Source organism: Enhydra lutris, unplaced genomic scaffold (assembly GCF_002288905.1).
Source record: "Enhydra lutris kenyoni isolate GAN:26980312 unplaced genomic scaffold, ASM228890v2 scaffoldscaffold25, whole genome shotgun sequence".
NCBI classification, from domain to species: Eukaryota; Metazoa; Chordata; class Mammalia; order Carnivora; family Mustelidae; genus Enhydra; species Enhydra lutris.
Window position 1 is genome coordinate 18,218,870 of NW_019154109.1, and position 23,513 is coordinate 18,242,382.

The 23,513-nt window shown below is 37.9% G+C and overlaps 1 protein-coding gene across 1 annotated transcript in view; it reads right to left on the reverse strand.

Moving 5' to 3' along the window:
• LOC111151119 (usherin) overlaps nt 1-23,513 on the reverse strand; it is a 680,307-nt gene that overhangs the window by 393,056 nt on the left and 263,738 nt on the right. The window contains exons 22-29 of the mRNA XM_022508904.1: nt 20,205-20,331; nt 17,970-18,071; nt 15,841-16,020; nt 14,671-14,801; nt 10,495-10,768; nt 5,816-6,019; nt 5,608-5,688; nt 2,815-3,009 (exon numbers count right to left, since the gene is read on the reverse strand). Of these exons, the coding sequence (XP_022364612.1) occupies nt 2,815-3,009; nt 5,608-5,688; nt 5,816-6,019; nt 10,495-10,768; nt 14,671-14,801; nt 15,841-16,020; nt 17,970-18,071; nt 20,205-20,331 (1,294 nt within the window). The remainder of the gene's footprint in view (nt 1-2,814; nt 3,010-5,607; nt 5,689-5,815; nt 6,020-10,494; nt 10,769-14,670; nt 14,802-15,840; nt 16,021-17,969; nt 18,072-20,204; nt 20,332-23,513) is intronic.

Genomic DNA, 23,513 nt, shown 5'->3' on the forward strand with positions numbered 1-23,513 from the left:
CTTTAAGATTACTTCTTATATATGTCCTTGTCTCTTTATTTCACAACTGTGAACTGCACATATACCTTTGACTCCTTGAGGAAAAAAATTTAAAGAATTCATACTCCACACAGACAAGAACTAAAAATAATAGTTCTAAAAAGTATTAAAAAACAATAACAAAACCAGAAAGTATGAAATATGATGGCAGAAATAAGAGTAATTTGATGAATTATAAAAATAAATGTGAATGAGCTAAACTCCCAATTCAACTGCAAGTTGAATATAAAACTAAATCAAACTAGATGCTATTTATATAGATATAACTAAAATAATGTGACTTTGAACATTAAAATAAAAATAATGAATGTAAAGTAATAAGAAAAAGGAAAAGACAAAGAGAAAGCAAGTTTCCAGAAGAGAAATTAACAAAATTGCTTTGATAGTTGAGACTTTTTCCTTAGTTCTCTACAGATTGAGTATATAAAAATAAATATAATTGGTCAGTGGTTCTCTAACTTTATTTTCTCTATACACCATTCACATGACTGACATATCTTATAGCAACATCCAATAACATATTGCACTGGTTTTCAATCTAGGGAGTTACCAGAGACCAGCACTGTAAAGTATTCTTGAGAAAGGTAAATATGGAAGTTGTTGGTGTCCTTAGCAAGGCAAGTGTGCAGAAGCCCCATAAAATGAAGAAACGGGGACAACATCCATAAATACTTCTTGCTAGAAACAAGTTCAGGAAGAAGAGAGGGAGTCATAGTTGGCAAGGAATTTAGATAAAAGGAAGGTTTTTAATAATTGGCTTAAGTCTGTTTGTTTATGTTTAACAATGGGAGTTGGTAGAGTTTGAATGGTCCTGGGAAGAATTCATCTGGGCAACGGTTCTCCAACTTTTAGCATGCTTCAGTGTCAGATGAGGAGGGCTTATTAAAACAAGGATGGCTGAGCTCTGCCTCCAGAGTTGCTGATTCAACACGTGTGGGAGGGCTGGAGAATTGACATTAATAATGAGGTCTCAGGTGATGCTGCTGATGCTGGTCCTGGGGCCATAGCTTGTGTACCACGTGGAGAGAGGTTAAAATAGGATTGGGAGGGAGAAAAATTACCAGTCACATCACTGAAAAGGCAGGAAGAGTTGGGGTCCAGAGGACTTTGGAAGATTTTATTTTTGATATGATAAGGAAAGCTTTGTAAAAACAGGAAGGAAAAGAAAAAAAGAAAAGAAAAAACAGATAATAATGATGGTGAATGCTTAAAATGTGCCAAAAGAATTTTAAATGTCTTAGCAAACATGAATGCATTTAACCCCTAATAACAACCCTATCACTCAGAGAAATGCAATTAATATATATGTTTGTCAGTAAGAGTGACAGAAATCCTATAAGACAGATTCTGTTTCTTCTTGGTGTCTAACACAATCTAATACATAAGACTATCAGTTGAGTTGGAGGAGGAAGGGAGCTTAGCAACTAGACAGTTTGGGAAAATCTGAAATATTGAATGAGGAGGATAGGAGAAGGAGCTTATTCTAGAAATATGGTAGGGTTGGCATCATTATTGGTGTCCATTTGAAAATGAGGACTGTGGGACGCCTGGGTGGCTCAGTTGGTTGAAAATGAGGACTGAAAATCTGTAATGACCAACTGCACATTTTTTTCCCGCCTACTTAGCTTTAATGTGCAGCCTGGGCAAAGGCAAACTATGGGCGTCATCAGGTTGGGTTTCATCAGGTGGGTAAAATAGGGAGGAAGGGACTGGAAGATGTGAAATTCTGTGTAATTGGTGATCAATTTGGGTGGTAGTTTCCAAGGGATCTAAATAAGGAGGTAAAGGCTAGAGGGGGTTGACCAATAGATACTGAAGGATAATAAAGCCTATTCTCAAATCCATATAGTTTTTCAAGTTATAAAACTCTTTGACAGAGGAAAATTTTTCTCTATCAAATTTGTTGATGCATTTTACTTATTTTTGGTAAAGGCTTAAACCTGACTTTCCACCTGAATGTGCTTTCACATTTCATGAAACTGAAAACTGCTGCCTTAGTACACGTGCGTGCATCTGAGTATGGGACACATGTGTGATGTACCAGCGTGTTGCCCTGCAATCATGCTGCATGCCCGGCATGGTGCCCATGAGAAACTGATTCACTGGTTTGCCAATCAAACTGCTGGTGTCTCATACTCTTCTACCTTGACATAATTAGGTTTAATCAACAATTTTCCAATAAATAATGGTGCTGTGAACTTGGGCTGGTCCCAAAGAGTACATTTTTGCATGGTGAAATAGGTAGCCTGGTCCTATAGGCATGCCTAGGACCCCTGCAGGAGATGTATGGAGTGTTTAAGAGCTAGGGCCATCTGTGACCTTATTTTCTGGGGAGGAGGATATCAACCTTGTGATGAACCTGTCCATAAGCGCCCACTGACATTATAGAATTATCCTCTTTATCCTAGGTAGATATAAGCTTCCATCTCAGTAGGTGGTTCTTGCTGTTTTTAATCAAGCAAAATATAGGAGTAGTTCATTGACGGGGGGAAAAAAAATAAATGTTTTTATTTAAGGTCAAAAAGAGGGTGCCTGGGTAGCTCAATTAGTTAAGAAACTATCTTCAGCTCAGGTCATGATCCCGACATCCCGGAATCGAGTCCTGCATCCGGCTCCCTGCTCAGTGGGGAGTCTGCCTCTCCCTCTCACCCTCCCATGTCTCGTACTCTCTCTCTCACATTCTCTCTCCCTCTCAAATAAATAAATAAAATCTTAAAAAAAAATCAAGTCAAAAAGAATATTCATGAAATGTACTCGCGAAGGAATCACCTTTACCTGTGAGGGTGCTGGTACTGACAAGCTCGGAAGTGGCAGAGGGCACCCGGGGAGATCGGGGGTCATCCTCCCTGTAGGCCCGCAGAACGTACTTGTCAATTACACCTCTCACCACAACAGGTTCGTCCCAGCTCACCTCAACGCTATACCCGTTTATGCTGCGGACTCTTGAGGGAGTCGGCACACTTTGTGGAGCTGTGAAAGAATAAAAGAGAAAACAGGGAAAATGGCTGTTCTCAGAAGACTATTGCCCGATCCTTCACTTTTAATGGCCGCAGTAAATCAGACTCAACCATTAGCATAAATACAATTTATTAGCGTTGTAACTTTTCAGCATTGATTTAATATGACTGCACATCTTGAGCCATTCAGTTTAAGCGATATTTCAAAACCATCAAAACTCCATCGACATAACGTTCTTTAGAGTCTAGTCCAGGTTTTCCAAAAACATTGAATGTACCAGACATGTTTTAAACATCACTCATAAAGAAGGAGTGGATGGTAGGCAGATAACAAGTTCAAACACTATAATGATGGATCCCTCTGAAGCAAGATAATTAGACTGTTATTATACATAGGGGTTTGACACTTATATCTTCGGCATATTAGCCAAAAATATCACAAATCTGATTGTCTTATACCTGAACGTCTGATCTAATTTTCCAAATTCAATTGTTTTTCAAATTAATTTTGAAAAAGCAAAGTTCTATCAGATATGATATACAGGATACATTCCTAATTGCATCTGGGGTGGGGGGGCGCAGAGGAACTGGCACCCTAGAGATGATACAAAATCACTTTCAGAGATATTTTCTTCAGAGTATCTCAGAAACAATAACACAAAATGAGGAAGTTGGAAGGAGCCGCAAAACCTCACTCACGAGCAGAGTCCCCGAATCTTAAAAATCCATAACCTTTAACTATTTATTAGAGATTTCTACAGTTCTGATCAGTAACAACTTCATCACAGCCGACTGCTCTGGGAACAGTGAGAAAAACCCGAGAAACTCTGTGGCAGGATGATGGATGAGAGGCCGGCCTGAGCTGCCTGCGGACTCCGGAGCCCGTCGATGGAGGACCACTCTGGTTTTCCCACATCAAATATCCTCCTTCTCTGACTTTACTGTTCGGACCAATACCATAGGACAGCTTCAAGGGAAACAAAGTGAATAAAGAGGGTGGGAGAAGGTGGAGAAACACTGTCTGTGCTGTTAAAACACCACCGACACCTACGGAAAACCCACAGGCTACACAATCAAGATGCGAGCAAAGGGACAACGGGAGTGATGTTGATTTTATTAGTTCTGAAATGCGGTACAGGGCAAAGTACGGTGCCGTCTAACAGATGGCCTTCTCATAAGGGACAGAGCAAAACTGACTCAAAAATAATTAAATAGTGCAATTATTCTCCAACCCTTGGGAGCATGTAGCTGCTCAGTGTTGTGGTCAGATTGTAAATATGAATTTATGGCATAAGACTTTGTGGTCAGATCATTGCTATAAATTCAGAGCTCTATTTGCATACTTTCACGGTGATACTCAAAATGGGGACTATTAAGCTATGTGGGCAATGCACTTTCTAGACACCCATTTACCTTGCTGACTGAGACTGAAAACAGGCTTTAGAGCGTATTTGTTAATGAAGTAGAGGAGGCGAAAATGGGGCAGAGGGTATGCCAGTAACAAATGAATATTTTATGTCACAGCTTTCTCCAAGCTCTGAGGTTGAAAAGGATTTTAAAAGACCTTTCGGCTCATTGTCTTGCCTATAAATAGATGACAATTTAAATCGTCCTGGAAAAGTGTCAGGTTGTCCTCTTCTGGAAAATCTGTAGGCAAAGCGCTTTGAAAATTATTCTTAGTAGCCATTCCGGCATTTAATTATCTTAGATCAAGAAGATTTCTCAAAAAGTTGTCTGTGTTAGTAGCCCCTGGTTAATACGTATGAGAGAATATCTTGGTGAAAAACACACGTTTAGACAAACTATAACTTATTAAGGATAAACTTCCTTTGAGAGACGTACGTGGCAGTCTTTTGAAACATATTTGACTACCTGACCGATATTTGACCCCAAAAGGTAAAAGTCTATTGATTCACAAAACTTTTCATGATGAATACCTTCTTGTGATGGCACCATGTGAAAAGATGTTGTGGTCGCGGTGAGAAGTCCAGAGCACTTATAAAGCTGTTGTCTGAGATTCAGTCTAATATATTCGATCTCCTGCTGTTTTCCCCCTCCAACTCAAGAAGGTTAGACCAGTCAGCAGTTTCTATCCTGGGAGAGTCATCTGAAGATCCTAATAGTCACCACCATGAAAAACATCGCCACGATGTGATAAAAGACACATCTGCTTCTGATCCGGGTACAGGTTCCAAATGTACCCTCTGCGAGAGAGATGCAAGAGGGTGCTGCCCCAGCCCAGGGCAAATCAAGCCTGACGTTAGCTTCTTGGGTTCTACACCATCTAGAAGGGTTTCCTGTCCTTAGATATATTACTATAGATTCAGGCCTACCAAATCCTTGAGACAACTTGAAACTCCTTCCTTCCACATTTGAAGAGGAAAGAATCAAGCCCGAGCAAACACTTACTAAAAAATTGAGAAATGAAAATACTGACCTCCTCAGCATTTTAGCCACTGACCTTCACCAATCAATGCATGCTCTGTCCTACGATGACAAATCCACTACTTGCTTCAGGGTAATACAGTCTTTTCTTCTTCTTACGTGTATGGACATGTACGTGCAGACATGTGCACATACATGTACACGTATCTGTTTCAAGACCATTTACCTGCTCCTGTTGAACGGCCCCGACTCCAGTCACTGTAGACAGAGCCTCCTTCGTGTGAGGCTACCACTCGGTACAGGTACTCTTGAATGGAAATAAGAGGCAGAAAGATTAAAATATGACTCATGTGGACTAGCAGTGGGCTGGCAGGGAGGGAAGAGGCGACAACTGGGAGACGTGTAACATTTAATTGAGAGCACCTCCACGGTACCTGTGAAAGGCTGCAGACCACTCTCGTCAACACTGCGCTCTTTCCCCCGGTAAACCAGGATGGAGTCATTTCCCCTGCAGTTAACGGTACTGTCACTTGATAGGCACCCATCCAGATTGACTCTGACAGCGTTGCTGGACACAGATGCCAAGTTAACCACAGCACCCCGTGCAAATTTAACATCCTTCATGCAACCACCGAAACCTAGCAAATAGTAAGGGATTAATATCACATAAAAGGCTTGAGTCATCAATTACCGATCATCTCTGTCCTCAGCTGTACTATGCTTTGACGAGGTGTGGGGGTTGCAGTAGAGACAATTTTTAAACTTCTGAGTCTCGTTTGGGAGATCCTTTATGCCTCCTGCTTTTTACCAGGCTAAGTGGTCACAAGGACGTATTAGATTTGTGTTATCTTGAAAAAGCATATAAGGTGATCATTATAATTCAGCTGGATTAGATGTGATTAAAAGTATTTATTATACTCCTTTAGGCCCACTTTTTCTCCTTCTGCTTATTCTTATGAAATAAAATGAAGGCAATTAGACCATATGGTAGAGGGGTAGCCACATGTCCCTTGATTCTGGAAAATTCAGTTCCCCTATATAAGTTATTGTTTTAATGCTAAAAATAAGATTTGAAGGAGCACAATTATACAATAAGCTCACTGGGGGAAAAAAAATACCTCTTGAAGATTATTATGCAAGAGAGCAGGAGGGAGAATATAGTTTCAAAATATACTGGAATCCTGAGGTATTGAACTCTACAGCATTGTTTCAGAGTTATAGAACGAAGTCCCAGTTAAATCAGCATACAGAGGAGCTATCCCTACACGCCACCATTTTCACTGAGTTCCACAATTTTGACTCTCCACAATGGTCACCAGTTTTGTGTTCACAGTAGCATGACAGAGAGCAAATTCAGCTCTGGCAATGGCAACACCCGGACGTTTCTCAGAATGTGTATTCTGCCCAGTTGACTTTAGAACGGCCACAGTGCAGTGGAGTTCTGGGAAGTTTACCAGGGAACGTGGCAGAAATGGGTGAGGAGAATGGACTGCTCTTTTGTTAGAGGACCAGAGGGCATCCAGTCAGCCAGCACGTAGCAGCGACTCTGAATTACATGCTATTTTGTGTAAACAGAGATCAGCTCAATGAGGGTTGGCAGCACTCTGCCCAGAACACTGCACAAAATTGTCAAAGAAGAGACAGACTGAGTTTGCGATAGCACACACACTCACGCTCTCTCGGAACAAAATACTGTCAAGTTTGAAGGGTCCCAAACACATGCTTCACTCCTTTCAAGATTGAAGCACATCAGCAGGAACAGAAAATAAAACATAATGCAATGCCTAACAGTAAATAAATTAATAGTAACAACGATCATATTGTTCTCTTCAGCATTTATATGATGTTTTATTGTGTCTTCTAACACATTAAGTTGGCCTAGTTCCTTTCAGAATGTCTTTGCTAGCATTCACATGCCTCCAGGCCTGACTGATGGATCCTGCTTGTCTGTCTTGAACACACAGTAGACGCTCAATAAGTTGGTTGAGTTGAAATAAAGGCAATGAAGCTCAATATAAAAGCATCTGCTTGAAACTTCAGAAGTTAAGAATTCTGATTTCTTTACCAGCAGCAATTTTCCGATGGCTTAGAGTTCAGTTATCTAACTTCTCTGTACCCCACGTTCCCTAACAACAAAATGCAAACAGTGGAATGGTAGCTTTGGCAAACACCTGAGCGCTGTTACAAGAAAAGCCCCATTATTATTTAAAGGGGGGCTTCAGCTTTGCAAGATGGAAAGAGTTCTGGAGTTGGATGGTGTTGATGGTTACCCAGCAACGTAAATATCTTTAATGCCACTGAACTGTACCCTTCATGGCTAAGATGGTCAATTTTACGTATATTTCGCCACAATTCAAAAAATGAAAAATAAAAAAAAAGAAATGTCTTAAAAACCAATTCATGGGATGGAATTTTAAATTTGGGAAAGGCCGCAGAGGTAGTCTTCATTCTGGAGATAAAGAAAAAGGTCCAGGGTGTCATCAGATAAGGTTTCTAAGTATTAATCCTCTTACGAAGTGGTACTCTGGCCTCAGGCCTTGCAGGTAAAGAATCCTGAGCTCTAGTGGGTGGTCCTCTCTGTGCGATCTTAAAGCAGACAGCTTTGTCCAACCAAGTCACCGTTCTTTCAACTCTGCCCCACCAGGACATCTCCACCAGAAACACTCTTCGACTATCTTCAAAATTTGAATGTGGTATTAGGATAGGAAGAGGGGAAAGAGCCTGTCTATGGGGGAAATGGAGATGTGTCCTTTGCTTGCTTTTGAGAATCAAAAATGACCCCCCACCCGTAGGCCTCTGAATAACTAAAAAGTGGCCCAGAATTCTAAGTTGACAAATTAGAAAGACAATAGCCCTCTGGGGGAGGCAGTCCAACATGGCGGCACTAGTGGTATGAAGGCTGGCTTCCAGCCCCTACTCCTGCCTTCTCCACCCAGGGCATGGGTCAGAGCAAAACCTGCGATCCCATGAGTCACAATCCTTTTACCCCCAACCTGAAGGTAAGTGATAATCCAGACTGGTAGTTCTAAGGTAAATGCCCATGATCTGAGGTGACACGTCTTTAGCAAATTAGGTTGCCCAGCATTTCCAAACTACAGAGGAAAGCTAATTTGCATTTGATTCAAAGGAAGATTACAACATTAACGGATATGAAAAAAATAGCACTAATATGACCACAAAGTAGAGCCTCTTAGAAAAGGTGCTAATTAAGAAGCACAGAACATTTTTAAGACCATTTGAGAGTGGACTGAAAAAAAAAAATACAGTAAGTGAACATGATTAATTTTAATTGCAATTTACTACAGACAGGCAGCACCCCCATATGGTGAATATTCTTCTGCTCATTGTATAAAACATGGTTACCTATAGAGATTAGTATCTTTCAAAGCATCTGAGTCAGAATCTTAGGGAATAGGGTCATAAAATCTGCATTTTTAATGATCTTTCCAGGAAATTCCAATGTATCTTGAATAGCAATAAGAATGACAGCTCATTTTATTGAGTTCTTACTATGTTCCTGCTACTGTACGTCAATATTTTATCAGTGGCTTGAGAACCACTGATACGTATGATACTGCAAGGATAAAAATTTAGTATTACCCATAAATAAAATATCTTTCAGTACCATAGACGTAGTCATAGTGTAGATTAAATTATCCCCGTTGGGTTTATGTTGATGTGTTAAACTTCTATCATGATCGTCTTACAATTTCAGTTAAAATTTGGCTAAAGACAAGTCTCTATGCCCATCATCATAATGGGTTTTTGTGTACTTTCCAAAGTATAATTGCACATATGCAGGGCATTTTTTCCTAGATGTAAGTAGGCTCAAGTAATCTTGCTCATATAAAGGGTTTTCAAGCTCTTTCTAACCTCAGAAACCTGAAAACCAGGAGAAGCCCTGATATGAATGTAATATTTTTAGCTGCTGTTACATCTTAAGTGCCTTGAAAATGTCATTACTGTCTTACACCCCAGACATTCATTAACTCCTTACTAGTACCCTTCTAAAAGTCTCCTTAGAGCTTGCCATATATTTTCTATTCAAAGGCATTTAAATCTTTATGTACTTACCAAATAGGCAAAGACTCCTTCATGGAAATTTTAACCATTCGCGGTACATAGAGTTAGAAATATGCAGAGAACATTTTCTACATGGGAGCATGCCTAGTCACAAGCTAGACGTTTCTGTGCTTTCCCCAATTTGTAGAAAAGGAACACTGGCCAACGGCCATAAAAGAGAACACTTGATTATAATAAAGAGAGGGGATTTTGACACCAGGCTTCCTGAGACAGAAAGGCTTGCTCTCTGCTTACTGGCCATGTGACCTTGGGGAGGTTACTTTGCTCTTCAGTTTCCTCATCTGTAAAATGGGGGTTTAAATAATAATATGGAACATAGGGGCTTGTTATGAAGCGCTGATCCACTTAATCTTGTGCAAAGCATTCAGAACCATGAATTCTGCACACACCAGACCGTCAGCTACTGTTAGCCTTTTTGAATTAATAATTTCTCTGATTTTGTTCAAATTCATTATATGAGTTAAACGCTTCCTTTAGTGATAAGTCATGCAGGCATGCACTTTTTCTTTCTTTTGTGGTTATTAATAATAAATGAAATATAGATTTTTCACCAGTATGTTTAAAATTCAACTAAACCCACCCTTTCATGTGCTTTGCTATAGGGGAGCTCCATGGAAATGCAGAGACAATTAGCAGTTATGTTAGAAAAAATTCCCAGTGAATTTAATGTTATTTTTCTTAGCTGTGCACACCAACCTAAATTATGTTTTTCATGTGTGAATACAGATAATGATCAGTATCTGAAAGAACCAGAAAATGTAGGAGGAAATATATACATAAATTTCAATTATATTTACTGGAGACAAGTTAGAATAAGTATATTGATTATAAGTAGGTGTGAGGGCTCAGTCTTAAGGGCAACATAGAAAACTATTTGAAGAAACATTCTGATTTTTTTTTTTTTTAGAGTTTCAAGAAAAGGGAGGGGGGCAATAGGTATTGCTTCCAAACTGATTCTGTTGCTGTATTTTAAAACACAAAAACCACTAAAACCTGTATTTATTTGGGAATTCCTCCAGATGGACTTTACCTTGTTCCAAACTCAGGTGTTTATAGGAGTCCTGCAGCTCCTGTGGGGTTCCTCCCACATAGATGGGGGAATTCACCATCAGTGGCTGGGCTCTGGACTGTGACACACGTTCCCTCAGTTCATTCATGCTTGCTGATATGATGGAAACTTTCTTTTTAATAATCACTTTATTCCACTTTCCATCACAATAGGACAGCCCGAGCCATAGATCCACTTGTGTGAAGGAAAGACTGGTATTTAACCGGAAGCTCAATATTCCACTCTTCAATTCCATCTGTATTTCACATTAAAAAAGAAAATAGGTATATAAAAAGACTGCAGAATGGCAGTTTGGGAGAGAGCAGAAGGTCAATTTCTTGAAGAAAAGCAACAAATTTCCCTGAAAGCACTCTATAAAAATGTTCCACTTTATTCTAAGCAGGACTGGAGTAACGTATAATGGAGTACTTTGCAAGCTTATAATTGACGTGAAGAATGTTGTATTGAGTCACACAAATTCATACCCAGTAATGATTATACAGGGTGATACAATATAATGTAGGCAAAAACTTTTATTTATTTGTTTTTGTGTGTGCTAAACAGGTAAAAGTTTAAACACTGGCATAAGTGACTGAATGACTGAAGAGAATAGTTTGAACTATGACTCTATTTTTTTTAAAGATTTTATTTATTTATTTGCCAGACAGAGATCACAAGTAGGCAGAGAGGCAGGCAGAGAGAGAGAGGAGGGGAAGCAGGCTCCCTGCTGAGCAGAGAGCCCAATGCGGGGCTCAATCCCAGGACCCTGGGATCATGACCTGAGCTGAAGGCAGAGACTTTAACCCACTGAGCCACCCAGGTGCCCCTATGACTCTATTTTTACTTGAGTTTTTAGAAAATGAGAAAATACTACTTCATATATCAATTTAATTTAGGGAAAAATATGACAAGACAATAAGAAAATGAAATGTCAAGCCTGATTAAGTTTATTTTAACTGGTCGGTGAACTCAATTTCAAATTTGTAAGATGGATTTTGATTCAATATTTCAGTTTTATTATTCTAAATCTCTAACTAACATAATTGCTTCTATGTGTATTCTTTTAGATTAACGTGTCATTTTCTAATATGAATAGATTTTACCCAGATTTTCATGGTAAAGGAAATGCCTCCATATGTTTCCCTTCAAAATGTTACATGACAATTATCTTATCTACTATGTTTTTATTTTGTTAGAACTCAAGCTAGCAAAAATAGGATACTTAAAAATTTGAGATCAATCATGTCAAATGAAATTAAGTAATTGTAGATAAAAATTATTACTTTTTCTACATAAATATCATTTTTTGTGAAGTACATGGGATAAGCAGTCATGTATCTATTTTTTCAATAAATATTGAGCCCCCCACCATGTTCCATGAATCTCCTGCTATAAGATAAACACTGTTCCCAAGAATCACACTGTTCAACAACAGAGACAAACAACTGGGGTAATACTATAACCAAGAGAGAAGAACCAGGTACAAGAATACCATAACCAAGAGAAGAAGCAAAGAAAGGATATATATTGTGTTCCCTGGAAGCTGGGAAAGGTTGAAATTAAGACTTTTGGAAGTATGTAAGGTTTATGGAGAATTCTTCAGTACAGGAAGATGAACACACGCAGTGTCACCGGGACATGTACAAGCTAATTAGGTGTAGGAAAAAAAACTTAAATTAGGTAAGATGGGATACATATGGTGGGGGGGAGTTAGAAAGAGTCCCCCAGGTATGTAGAAGCAAGGTTTTGGAGGGTTTTGAGTGATATGGAAAAATGTACGTCTTTCTCTTGTCTGTCTGACCTCAAAGGCTAAATTCTTTCCACTATTATCTTATGCTGAAAGTTTACCCTACCAGTCCTAGTAAGTTCATCCTGAAACAAAAGCTGCACTGGAACTGGAGAAACCTATTAGGGACTCACTACGTTTGTGAAAAAAATTATGAGAACCACTGAAATACAGGTAACAACGGTGAAGACAATTAAAATTCAGTCAAAGAGGTATTTTTGAAAGCAACTCAACTTGTAAAGCCTCAGCAGGACCTGACAAATAACTGAATGTGTTAGATGAATAAAAAAGGAAATCAAGGACACCCATGCTCTTCTTCCTTGGGTGTGTTTTACCACTGTCACAGTAGGGAAAGCACTAGGAAAGAAAGACTTGATATTATCATCGTTAGAGAGGAATGAGGTCAATTTTAAATATACTGAGTTTGAGATGTCTATAAAACATCTAGAAGAAACTTTTTTGAGGCAGTTGAACATAAATATAGGCCAGTAAAATAGAAACCGTTCATGAGAAGATAAATGAGGTTATCTAGTTAGTGTAAAAGCAGTGAAAAGAGAAGGAGAGAGAGTCTAGAGTCCTGAGCCAGACCAACATTTTAAGAGAAGGTAGAGTAGATGTAATTCTTTAAGTTGACAATGACCTTCTTGTAGAAACCATAAGGATTTAATGAAAATCAAGAGCAACTAGTACTTTGGAAAGTCAGTAGGAAAGAATATTTTAAGAAAAAAAGCAGATGATAGAGGAAGATCAAGAAAGATAAGGGCAGAAAATTATCTATTAGCTAGAAAATGCAGGGGTCACTGGCAACATTAGAAAGTTCTGCAGTGGAATGTGCTGAATAGGAATCATAATCTACACTAGTTTTGAGGACTGAAGTGTGATATAAAAAAAAAAAAAAAAGTGGAAATAACCAAAGACTATGAAAGGAAGGGAAGTACAAAGGAAGAATTTTCAAAGTCAAAAGGAAAAAAAGTTTAAAATAAATGAGGCTCAACCATTTTATATGTTGAGGGAGAAGAGCCAATAGAGAAGGAACACTGGAAGTAACAAAAAGGGGAAATTTTGCAGCACAAGCTCTTGCAGGAGAAGGGTAGAATCTAGAGTAAAAATAGAGAATATTAACTTTGGTTGGAAGCATGATAATTAGGTATTTATTCTCCTGAGTCAGGAGAGAGTGAAACCAGACTTGGCTCATAAAAAAAGCTGTAGGTCGAGAGTTTGGAAGATGAGGAGATTATGTTCCTTTCCATTCTAAGAATAAAACTATCTGAAGACCTTCAGGTTGTGGTGTTTTCCGGAGCTGACATCTTTTCTCTTTCATGTTCCACATCTAAGTGATGCATAAATCCTGTAAACAAGAAGGACTATTGAATGAAGCAATCAGAAACCTCAAAACTCCACGTGTCAATAGTCTTCATACTTGTATCAGTTCTTCTACGGTGGTCAGTAACCCGGCTGTTGAAACTGAAAAGCTAAGGAGCTAGACTGATTGACCCAGAGTTGTGGAACTGAAGATAAAGTTGAGGGTGTTGACAGAAAAATGATTGAAAAACTGGAGGGGAGACAGGTGGGGGCGATGGGTGAGCCTGGTGGTGGATATTAAGGAGGGCACGAATTGCATGGAGCACTAGGTGTGGTGCATGAATCTTGGAACACTGAAAAAATTAAATTAAATTAAATTAAATTAACAAACAAAACAAGAAAAGCTGCTTTATGGTGTCTGAGGTAGGGAGCGAGTCAGTTAAACAGAAAGTGGTCTGATAGCCAATGGTCTCAATGTCTTAATGAATGCGGTAAGAGAATGAGAGCTGAAAAGTTATGAGGTTATATTTGGAGATTTGAGATTTTATATTATGTCAAAAAATAATGAAGGAAATAACATTTTTTGAATATTGGAAAACTAAATGGAATTTTCTTTTTTAAAAAATTTTATTTATTTATTTGATGGAGAGAGATCACATGTAGGCAGAGAGGCAGGCAGAGAGAGAGGGAAGCAGGCTCCCCGCTGAGCAGGGAGCCGGATTTGGGGCTCCATCCCAGGACCCTGAGATCATGACCTGAGCCGAAGGCAGAAGCTTAACCCACTGAGCCACCCAGGCGTCCCTAAATGGAATTTTCTTAATTCCTTGTAACTACTCTGTTTTGCTAAAATTCAATTTTCACAGGAATAATTGTCATTTCAAAACATCACGATCCTAAAGCCCAAAATGTTTCACAGGACTCTGAAACTAAAGATGACTTAGGGAAGAAAATGAAAACAAAAGTGAATTTCAAAAGAAATCCCAATTTAGCATATTATAAACACATGGCTTATTTATTTTAAAGTTACAGCTGATATTTTAAAGTAAATTTAACTAAATAAATTAACATACAGCAAGAAAATCAGGCCCATCTTTGTTGTACATGAAAAGAAGCAATCCATTCAATTGGTCAGTTCTGAACTTAAAGGAAATCTCAAAATCCATTCCACCATGAAACACATACGGATGAAGTTCCAGGAATCCTTTAAAGAAAAGAATATGTACACATCAGCACACACAAAGCACTACCGCCTGCATCGTAAAGGTGGTACAAAGACTAGGACACACACTGTCATCGAGCAAATCTTTGCAGAAGAAGATGCAAATTGATGGTAAGAAATCCCCCTTGTAATTGTACAGAAGTGGCAGAGTGAACTTGATATACATTTTAAGAGGAAGCAATTTACTCTCTAAATCATGGATACGATTAATACTATCACTGTTTTCTATCAGTATTCACAATAAGAAATTGCATTGACTAAGAGAAATTCAGAGTAATGACAGTGTTGAGAAGAGAGCAAAGGGAAAGTACATAGACTAGGATATTCTTTAGCTTTCTGTTTGGAAGGTGGTTTAAGCAACTTAATAAAGAGCCAGTTTAGCTACAAATGTAGGAGGCAGCGGTTGGCTTGCATTAGGAGAAGTAGTACTACCCACCAAGTCACCGTACTCCCTTCTGCCCCCTCACCCAGGGTGCCTGCCAGGCAGAGACTGTGGCTGGGGAGGTCTGCCAGGGACACTGCCCCTCGCCTTTACAGCAAGCTTAGGAGCAATGGCGGTAGTGGTGGTGACATCTCCCAGCTCTCCCTTAATGGTCTACTCACCCCATTACATAGCTGAATTTTACTCTTGAGAATACTGTCCATCTATATAATGGGATAAATAAATAAAATCCTGTTGAAACATCTTTCTGGTAAATAAAATCCTTTTGAAACATCTTTCTAAGTAAAACTGCAGTCTAAGTAAAACAATTGACTTACCAAAAGATATTTTTGACACGACCATATGTCAGCCAAAACTGCCGTGGGCTAACAGAGATCTGACACATGAATATATGAGTCTTACAACTCATTTTACATATTCAGACTTTGAGAATTTATTTATGTATATCATGGCATAACTAGGTATTTCTGTGATACTAGGTTCATATGAGGTTGAAGTAATTGGATAGGGGAGATTAAATTGGGCGAAGAATATAACATACATGTTAAGCAACTACTGGTGTCTGTGTTAGAACCTTACCTGTTCCTAGGAACTGGGCTCCATCCTGTAATGCAGTGGGGCATCCCTCCCAGGTATCATACACGTTGACCTGTTCTTCAGCATTTTGCCAAACCAGAGGCTCCCAAACAGCAAAGGGGTTATACTTCTTCATAAAATACATATCCTTGACACAGCCCACAAAACCCTTTTGGATTATGTCTATAAGAGTTGGTAGATATCAAGAGCTGGTTGATGTACTTTGAACATTTTTTTCAAGCAATTAATTTTACATGCTATTAAAATAAAATAAATAAGAAATCGCTCTCGCTACCTATTTACTACAAACCTCCTAATGATTCACGTAAAGACCATGCCATCACCTATGCTAAGTGGTAACAATTACAATGTTTAGCCCCAGTTCCGACCCATCATATCTGCAGAAACAGATGTTTATGCAAAAACTTTGGTTTTATAGTAGTAGCCAGAATATTGCCTTCTGAACTAACGAGATTTCATCTGCCACTAGTCTTAAAAATAAAAGTGTTATAACAAGTTTTAAAAGATTTGAAGGAAGTGTTTCTATTAAATCTACAGTTTGTAGTTTGGTTTCTTCATCATGATGAACCAGTCTGTTATACAAGTTAAGTCCATGATTTGTTTTCATATTTAGGAATTGATGTAATGTTGACCTGAATCTTAGGACACCCTGGATCAGGCGGATGTGGGATTTATGAACACGGCACACAAGTGATAACAGCAGGTTGGAAAAGAAAGAAAGTGAGCAAATGAGAGAATTAGAGAAAGAGAAACATTTCGTACAGCATTGTCCCTGTTGATCAATGCAAAGCTTAGTTCTCAGCTTTGGAGTATGTGACTTGATTCTAGGAAGGTATTTACGAGCACTCAAAGTTCTACAAAGTCATTTTATATGCACAATGTCAGATTATTTATTGATTATGAAGATATGTCCTCTACAAGAAGGGTCCTGCTATCAGGGCATTCTCCCTCTTTCCGGTGCATGGATATACCATATCCAGGAAGTGTACTTGATGGGTAAGGAACAAGGACAAAGGCTGGAGAGAGCTTGATCTCTCTCACTCTCTCTCTCTCTCTCTCTCTCTCTCTCTCGTGTGTGTATCTGTGTGTGTGTGTGTGTGTGTGTGTGTGTGTGTGAGAGAGAGAGAGAGAGAGAGAGAGAGTGTGTTTTTAAGGGACTTCTTTACCAATCTAAACTAGTCCAGTAAAAACCCTCTCTAGAAATATTTCTAAGGAGGAACCTATAATTCTGTCTTGGGTATTTAAATATATCCCTCTCCAAATTTCACTGAAAACATTTTATTCCTTTTGATCTTCATCATGATTCCCTAAAGACCACCACACAAGCACAATGTATACTTACCTAGGCTTTAGCTCATTTGTAATATTTATGTAGTTACATTTTACTTCCTGGGAGAAACTTGGAAGACACCCTATGCCCTTCAATGAGAACATAGGAAAACAACCCTAAAATCATAGCAATGCATTTGGAAAGGTGATTTTTTCTACTGCCTCAGGTTAATTTCATCCTGGTTAGTTTTTTATTGATTTCATTTTGAATCAGTTTTTGTTCTCTCATTCTAAAAATATAGGAATTATTTTGTCTCTGTCTCAATTATAGCACTTACAGCATTTGCTCAGCATTATATACCCTCTACAATATGCCCTCTATTCTGGCAAAGACCACATTTTATTCATCTATGGACATCTAGGGACTAGTTTAGCGCTGATCACATGCTCAATACTCAGGGAATGTTCTTTACCCTATTGAGAGGATAAATCAAGTCCACAGTTTAACATTTCTGTGTTGCTTCGGTTTAAAATCTTCGAAAAACTGATACATAATCCTAAAATAAGATACCTTTGACTGAAATTAGTAGCATTCATTTCAGCAAAAGTTTAATAAACTCTTTTATATGTCGATGACTGGCACCAAGAATTGAGATGCAAATAATACACAGTCACTTTAGAAAAGAAGACACCTAGGGGACTTTTTTGACATACTGATAAAGGAAATACAGCATGAGATAGAATATAATACTAATATTCATACTTTAAAATAATGTACTCATACTGATCATGTTGTAAATTTTGGTGACAACATATAAATCCTATACCATCAGCAAACTTACCAGGATCCTTTCTGAGGATGGTATAACCCCGTGGAAGCCCTCCCACAAATACTCCCGTGTTCCCTCCAATAATCGTGCTCCCATTCAGGGCGGTCAAAGAACCTATGGAAAAGGAGATGAGAATTCCAGGTGTACCAGGATAATCTGGGTTCTACTAATTCAATAAATGCTTAAACCCTTCACTGAGCCCTGGACACCACTCTTTCTTGGTTCTCCTCTTTTTTATGTTTCTTCAATGGTTTTTCCTCACGTCCCGACATCTTGATGTTGGAAGGACCAGGCTGTCTCCCCCCTCAGATCTCTTTCTCCACATACGTGGATGTCCTAAGTCCTCTGGAGGGATGACGTAGAGGGCTGAGCACCTATGCAAATGACCAGGTGAAAGACCGGAAGAGGCCTGGGTCCCTGGCTATGTTGTATAACAATGCAAGTCTCCTGTTAAGACTTCTATCCGACTCCATATTTTCTTGGGAGTAGGGGCTTCCCCCCTACCCCAGAACCCAAACCACTCTAATTAGCTCTACTTACATCTGGTCCCTCGGTGTTAAACACCATCCTTAGCTGACAATTCCCATTGTATATCTTTAGCTTGGAAATCTTCCCTGAACTAAGAGTTGAATCCAGAACCCTACCTGATATTTCCATGTGGATTCCTCACAGATACTAAGACTGAATGCCTTCAGACTGAACATCTCTCTCCATATCAGCTTCTCCCATGGTCTTGTCAACCTTAGCTATGGCAACTTAGCTATGGCTATGGCAACTATGGTCTTCCAGGTGCCCAGACCCTAAACTTAACAGTCATGGTCTATGTTAGGAATTAACAAACTCTTTCTGTAAAGGGCCAGGTAGTATATATTTCAGGCTTTGTAAACAATGCAGCTTCAAATGGAACAGACAATACATAACAAATGGATACAATTGTGCTCCAGTAAAACTTTATAAAAACGGTGATGAGATGGATATGGCCCATAGGTAGTTTGCCAACCCCTGTTCTACTTGAATCAAATGTTAAATTAAATTTACTAATTACAGTATATCCAGATTTCTCATTATAACCACAATTTTACTTCCCTGGTTCAAGAAACTTTTTTTCTTGCTGAATTATTTTATAATTATTACAGAAGTTTATTGACTGCACTCCCTCATTTCCATCCTGTTCCCCTTAAAATTCATTTCCAAAGAGCTTCCTTTTTTCTAAGCAAAAGCCCACAAGAGCCTATGTAATACAGCCCTAAAAGCCTCTCTGATTTCTGCCTATTACTAGGCCCTCCACCCACTCTTTCCCATACTGGCCTCTTTGTTGGTCCTTGACATGCCTTATATATATGTTCCCACTTTAGGACCCTGGCACCAACTACTCCCTTGGCTTGAAAACATGCTTCTCTTGGTTACTCTACTGGCTTACCCACTTACTTTCCTTAGGTCTCTGTTCAAATGTCACCTTATCAAAGAGGGCTTTTCTAACAGTCCCTTATGAGATCAAAACATTCCCTCCTCAATACACACACACCTAACACAATTTCTCTTTTCTCCTGCTTTATTATTTTCAAAATATACCACTACTTAATCTCATTCAACATTTATTTATTCTGCCTCCTGCCCCTCTCCCACCTGAAATGTAACTCTTGCTCTTTGTATCCAGAGTTTCTAGAGCAATACTGTCATACGGTAGGTGCGCATTATAATTCTATATTTCCTGAGCATATTAATAAAAGCTTGAATCATCATGCAGGTACTGTGACTGTCTTATAATTATATAAAGACAGTAGAGAGGGTAGGATGGAAAGAATACTGAACTTCAAATTACAAAGACAGGATCAGCATCCCAAGAACACTATCAATTGTGCAAATTGGGAAAAGTTATTTACCTTTCCTGAGACTCAGTTTCATCATTTCTAAAATGCATATAATAACTGCTTTATTTTATTTGTCTTTTGTGGGTCAAAAATAACATGAGAGAACATCAGTATGAGCCCTTGCAAATTGTAAAAGACAAAATTGCTGCTGATGACTCTGCTGTTTCTCTTGCTTTACTAAAACTGTGCATAATGAGAAAATGGTTGCCAGACTTCATCATTTTAGGAGCAATCCAAAGGCAAATCCAACAGCAATGCAGATGAAATTGAGAGGAGATAAAGGTGAAATGAAAGATGTAGAAATAAAATCAACAGAAAATTATAGCCACATTAGCATAGCTATAGAACTATTTATATATATATATCTTGTTCTTACCTGTATACTGCCCATCGAGTGTGATTTGGCCAAAAGCCTGATGCCTAATAGCTATAATCTCATGCCATTTGTCATCACTGTACTGTTTTCCACCATCATTAGTTGTAGTAACTTCCACTGAAGACCCCTTGAGGGAATGAATGAATGAATGAATGACTATATATGTTTGTAAAGTCATATGCATATAATTCTATATTTGCTAGAAATCAATTATAAATTTTGACACGATCATGATGGAAGCATGCATGCTTTTCAAACCAAACTCAACATTAAAGTTGATGCCTAACATCATTCTAGCATGTCTCTGACGTCCTTCCGCAAACACCATAGTACTCAAGCCTGAAAAGATCTTCTCTTTGGAATAAAAAATCTCTTATAAGCACGCTTGCATTTTGAGCACTTATAGTCATCAGAAAGGTAAAGAATTTTCTATTCTAAAATTATAGCTCTTAAGATTTTGGTAGAAATATGAAATAAGAATTTAAAACTAATAACATACTATTGAATCTGGATTGTTCTAAAGATGGGGAAATGTCTAGCAACTTAGTTTCTCTTACCTTCACTACACTGCTAATCAGTAGAAAGAATGAGAGTCATATTAAAAATTAGCCACTTATGATGAATACATTGACTATTATTATTGCAGTTAAACTTTGTACTCCGTGCTCTTTAGTCTAAAATCTAGCATTTGTACTTGTATCTGAGACCATCGCATCATAGATAAAAATGAATTCCTAAGCAGTTAAAAGTAGGAAATGGCAGACCTCAAGAACAGAAATGAGCAGAAAGGAGGGGAGGATAAGGAAACAGAGAAAGAGAAGTAGAAGAGAAACCTTCCATCTGAGTACTTTCTAGCCAAGTAAAAACGTTTTCAGCCTATCAGGTTCAGCACAATGTTACCCTTTTTAGTGTTAGTGGACAAATTAAAGTAGAAAATATTTCAACTTCATCACCATCATCAGTTACTACTACTACTGTTAAAGAGAAAACCACCAGAAAAGTACTCTAAACCTTCTAAGTGAAAATACATTTCTTTCTTAATTTCTGATTTTCTTACCAATAATTAACTTCAATACAATAAAAATTTTTTAAAAAGACTGGGTAAAATATTATAATTTCTAAAAGATTTGTTGGAATATTTCACCAAACTCCCATAATTTTGGAACACCATTTTTCAAAAAGAGAAAAGTGATAATTACCTGATATAACTGAAGATTTATATCACAAAAACGGCGTGAGTCATATCACCTTATGTAAAACAATTCTGTTTATATTTCCCTAACATAGCTTCAGTGATGTAACATGTCCATTCTACACATTTAATTGGCTCCTGTCAGGCCTCATACAGAGCATGACATGTATGACATACAGAAATTCATATTACCAAAAAACAGCTTTTAATTTCCCATGAGGATGGGTGGGTTGCTCCTCATGTGGACAATATCCCAACTTTTATAGACAACTCGATCAGCTAGAAGGATGACCATTTGGTAAATCCATTTTCTAATCCTTGAATTTTTGTAGGTTGACTTTCTTTATATCTCTTTCCTCTACCCACTCTTTTATTTTCTTCAATCCTATTTCAACATTTTAATATTTTACAAACACACATTTCATTATCGTAGTTTAATAATTAAAACCAGAACTGGTGTCGTGCCCAATTAATGTGCCCTGGTAGCATGCCCATTAGTTTTTCCATTAGTGAATTCAACAATACTAATGGGATTACTAGCATGGGATGCTAATTGGGCGTGACATAAGAAACTGGCTTACTTCTTAGCATACCCTTGCTAATGATGAAATTAATGAGCATTTTATTAAATGCTGTCTCATCAAAGTGTACTTAGTTAGCGTTAAAATTGTTACAAACGATGCTGCATTCTAAAGATCAGGTGTCTGAGTAAGTGGGTCTTCATATTATGTTTGGCAACAATTTGAAGCATTAATAGTTCTCTACATCAGAAATCACATTTATTGGAGACAAATAAGAGTACGTAACATACAGCCTCAGGATGCCAAATTTGCTTTATACTTGGAAGAACTTAGCATATTATTCTTTGATGATCATTTGAAAATTATGTTCCCCCACCAATGTTAAGAGAATAATTCTGTGATCAGTTCTAGCGTCACAGCACGCAGTTTGTCCTTTGCATTTGGAAAATACCAGACATGTTAAATAAATGCCGTTCAGAATTGTTTGAAAGCTTTCACTTGTGCAGGTCCCTCCTGAGTGAAATCAGAATATTATGTGAGTTTCTTCTTAATACCCCTGAACATAAAACATTTAAATGATAACCACAAGTTATTATTGGTCAACAAAATGTCATCTGACCAAGTATATCCAAATTGGAGTTAATCATATAAAGCATGGGAGATGACAGCTAATTGTTAGAGACTTAACAAAAAAAATACAGCAATTAAGAATTGGAGGAACTTTTCTTTACTGTGATTCTTAATAATAATTCCAAGTGTTCAGTTCATATACCCAGTTTTAAATATCATGAAGAATCTTTCCCCCTTCCCCAAATATTTATTCCCAGAATGCATTCAACCACTGAAAAGAAAACCAAATAAGTTTTTTACACCTATAGCCTCTGTGTAGGAATAGGTTGTTATGTAAAGAATTCATTACTTAAGTTTATTAACATATTTTAAGGAACATACACAATAACTTTAAGCTATTTTGAAGTGATGTGCTGGACAGTGGTGACTTTAAATTCCTATAAAATGCTCTTTTTGCAATTCAAATTTAACTCTTTTGAATGGATATGGGATAGTAATTTAAAAATAATCAGTAAAAGTCAAAGTTTCTAACAAGCTGAGAAATTAAAACAAATAAGAACTGAATTGTTAAATAATCATTAAAGAGTTGGAAATTTTATATAGAGAATGGATAAATTTCTTCATTATAAGTATATTTTACCAATAGTTATTGAACCGGTCAGTGAGTCTATCCGTCAAGAGACATATATTTACTGAGCATCTACTATATTCTAAGGACTTAGCTTCAGGGATCTGTTTCAGGACAAAAGAGTCAGACTTGGCCCTCACTGAATTATACAGTCTGATAAGAAAGACACATTAAGTAAGTAACAACTTGTCTGATGAGTAAAACAAGGCATTCATTAGATAATCTTATGTCATTCAAAGATAGAGGAAAGAAAACTGGCTTACAGTAGTACCTAAAGTATTTAAAATATAATTTGAACATCATTGGGAAGCATATAGAAGTTCTAAGTTCCTTAAATGTGAGATACTTCTAACTTTCTACAAGCAGCTGCATTCCTGTTCCTACCTAAAAGGAGAAAA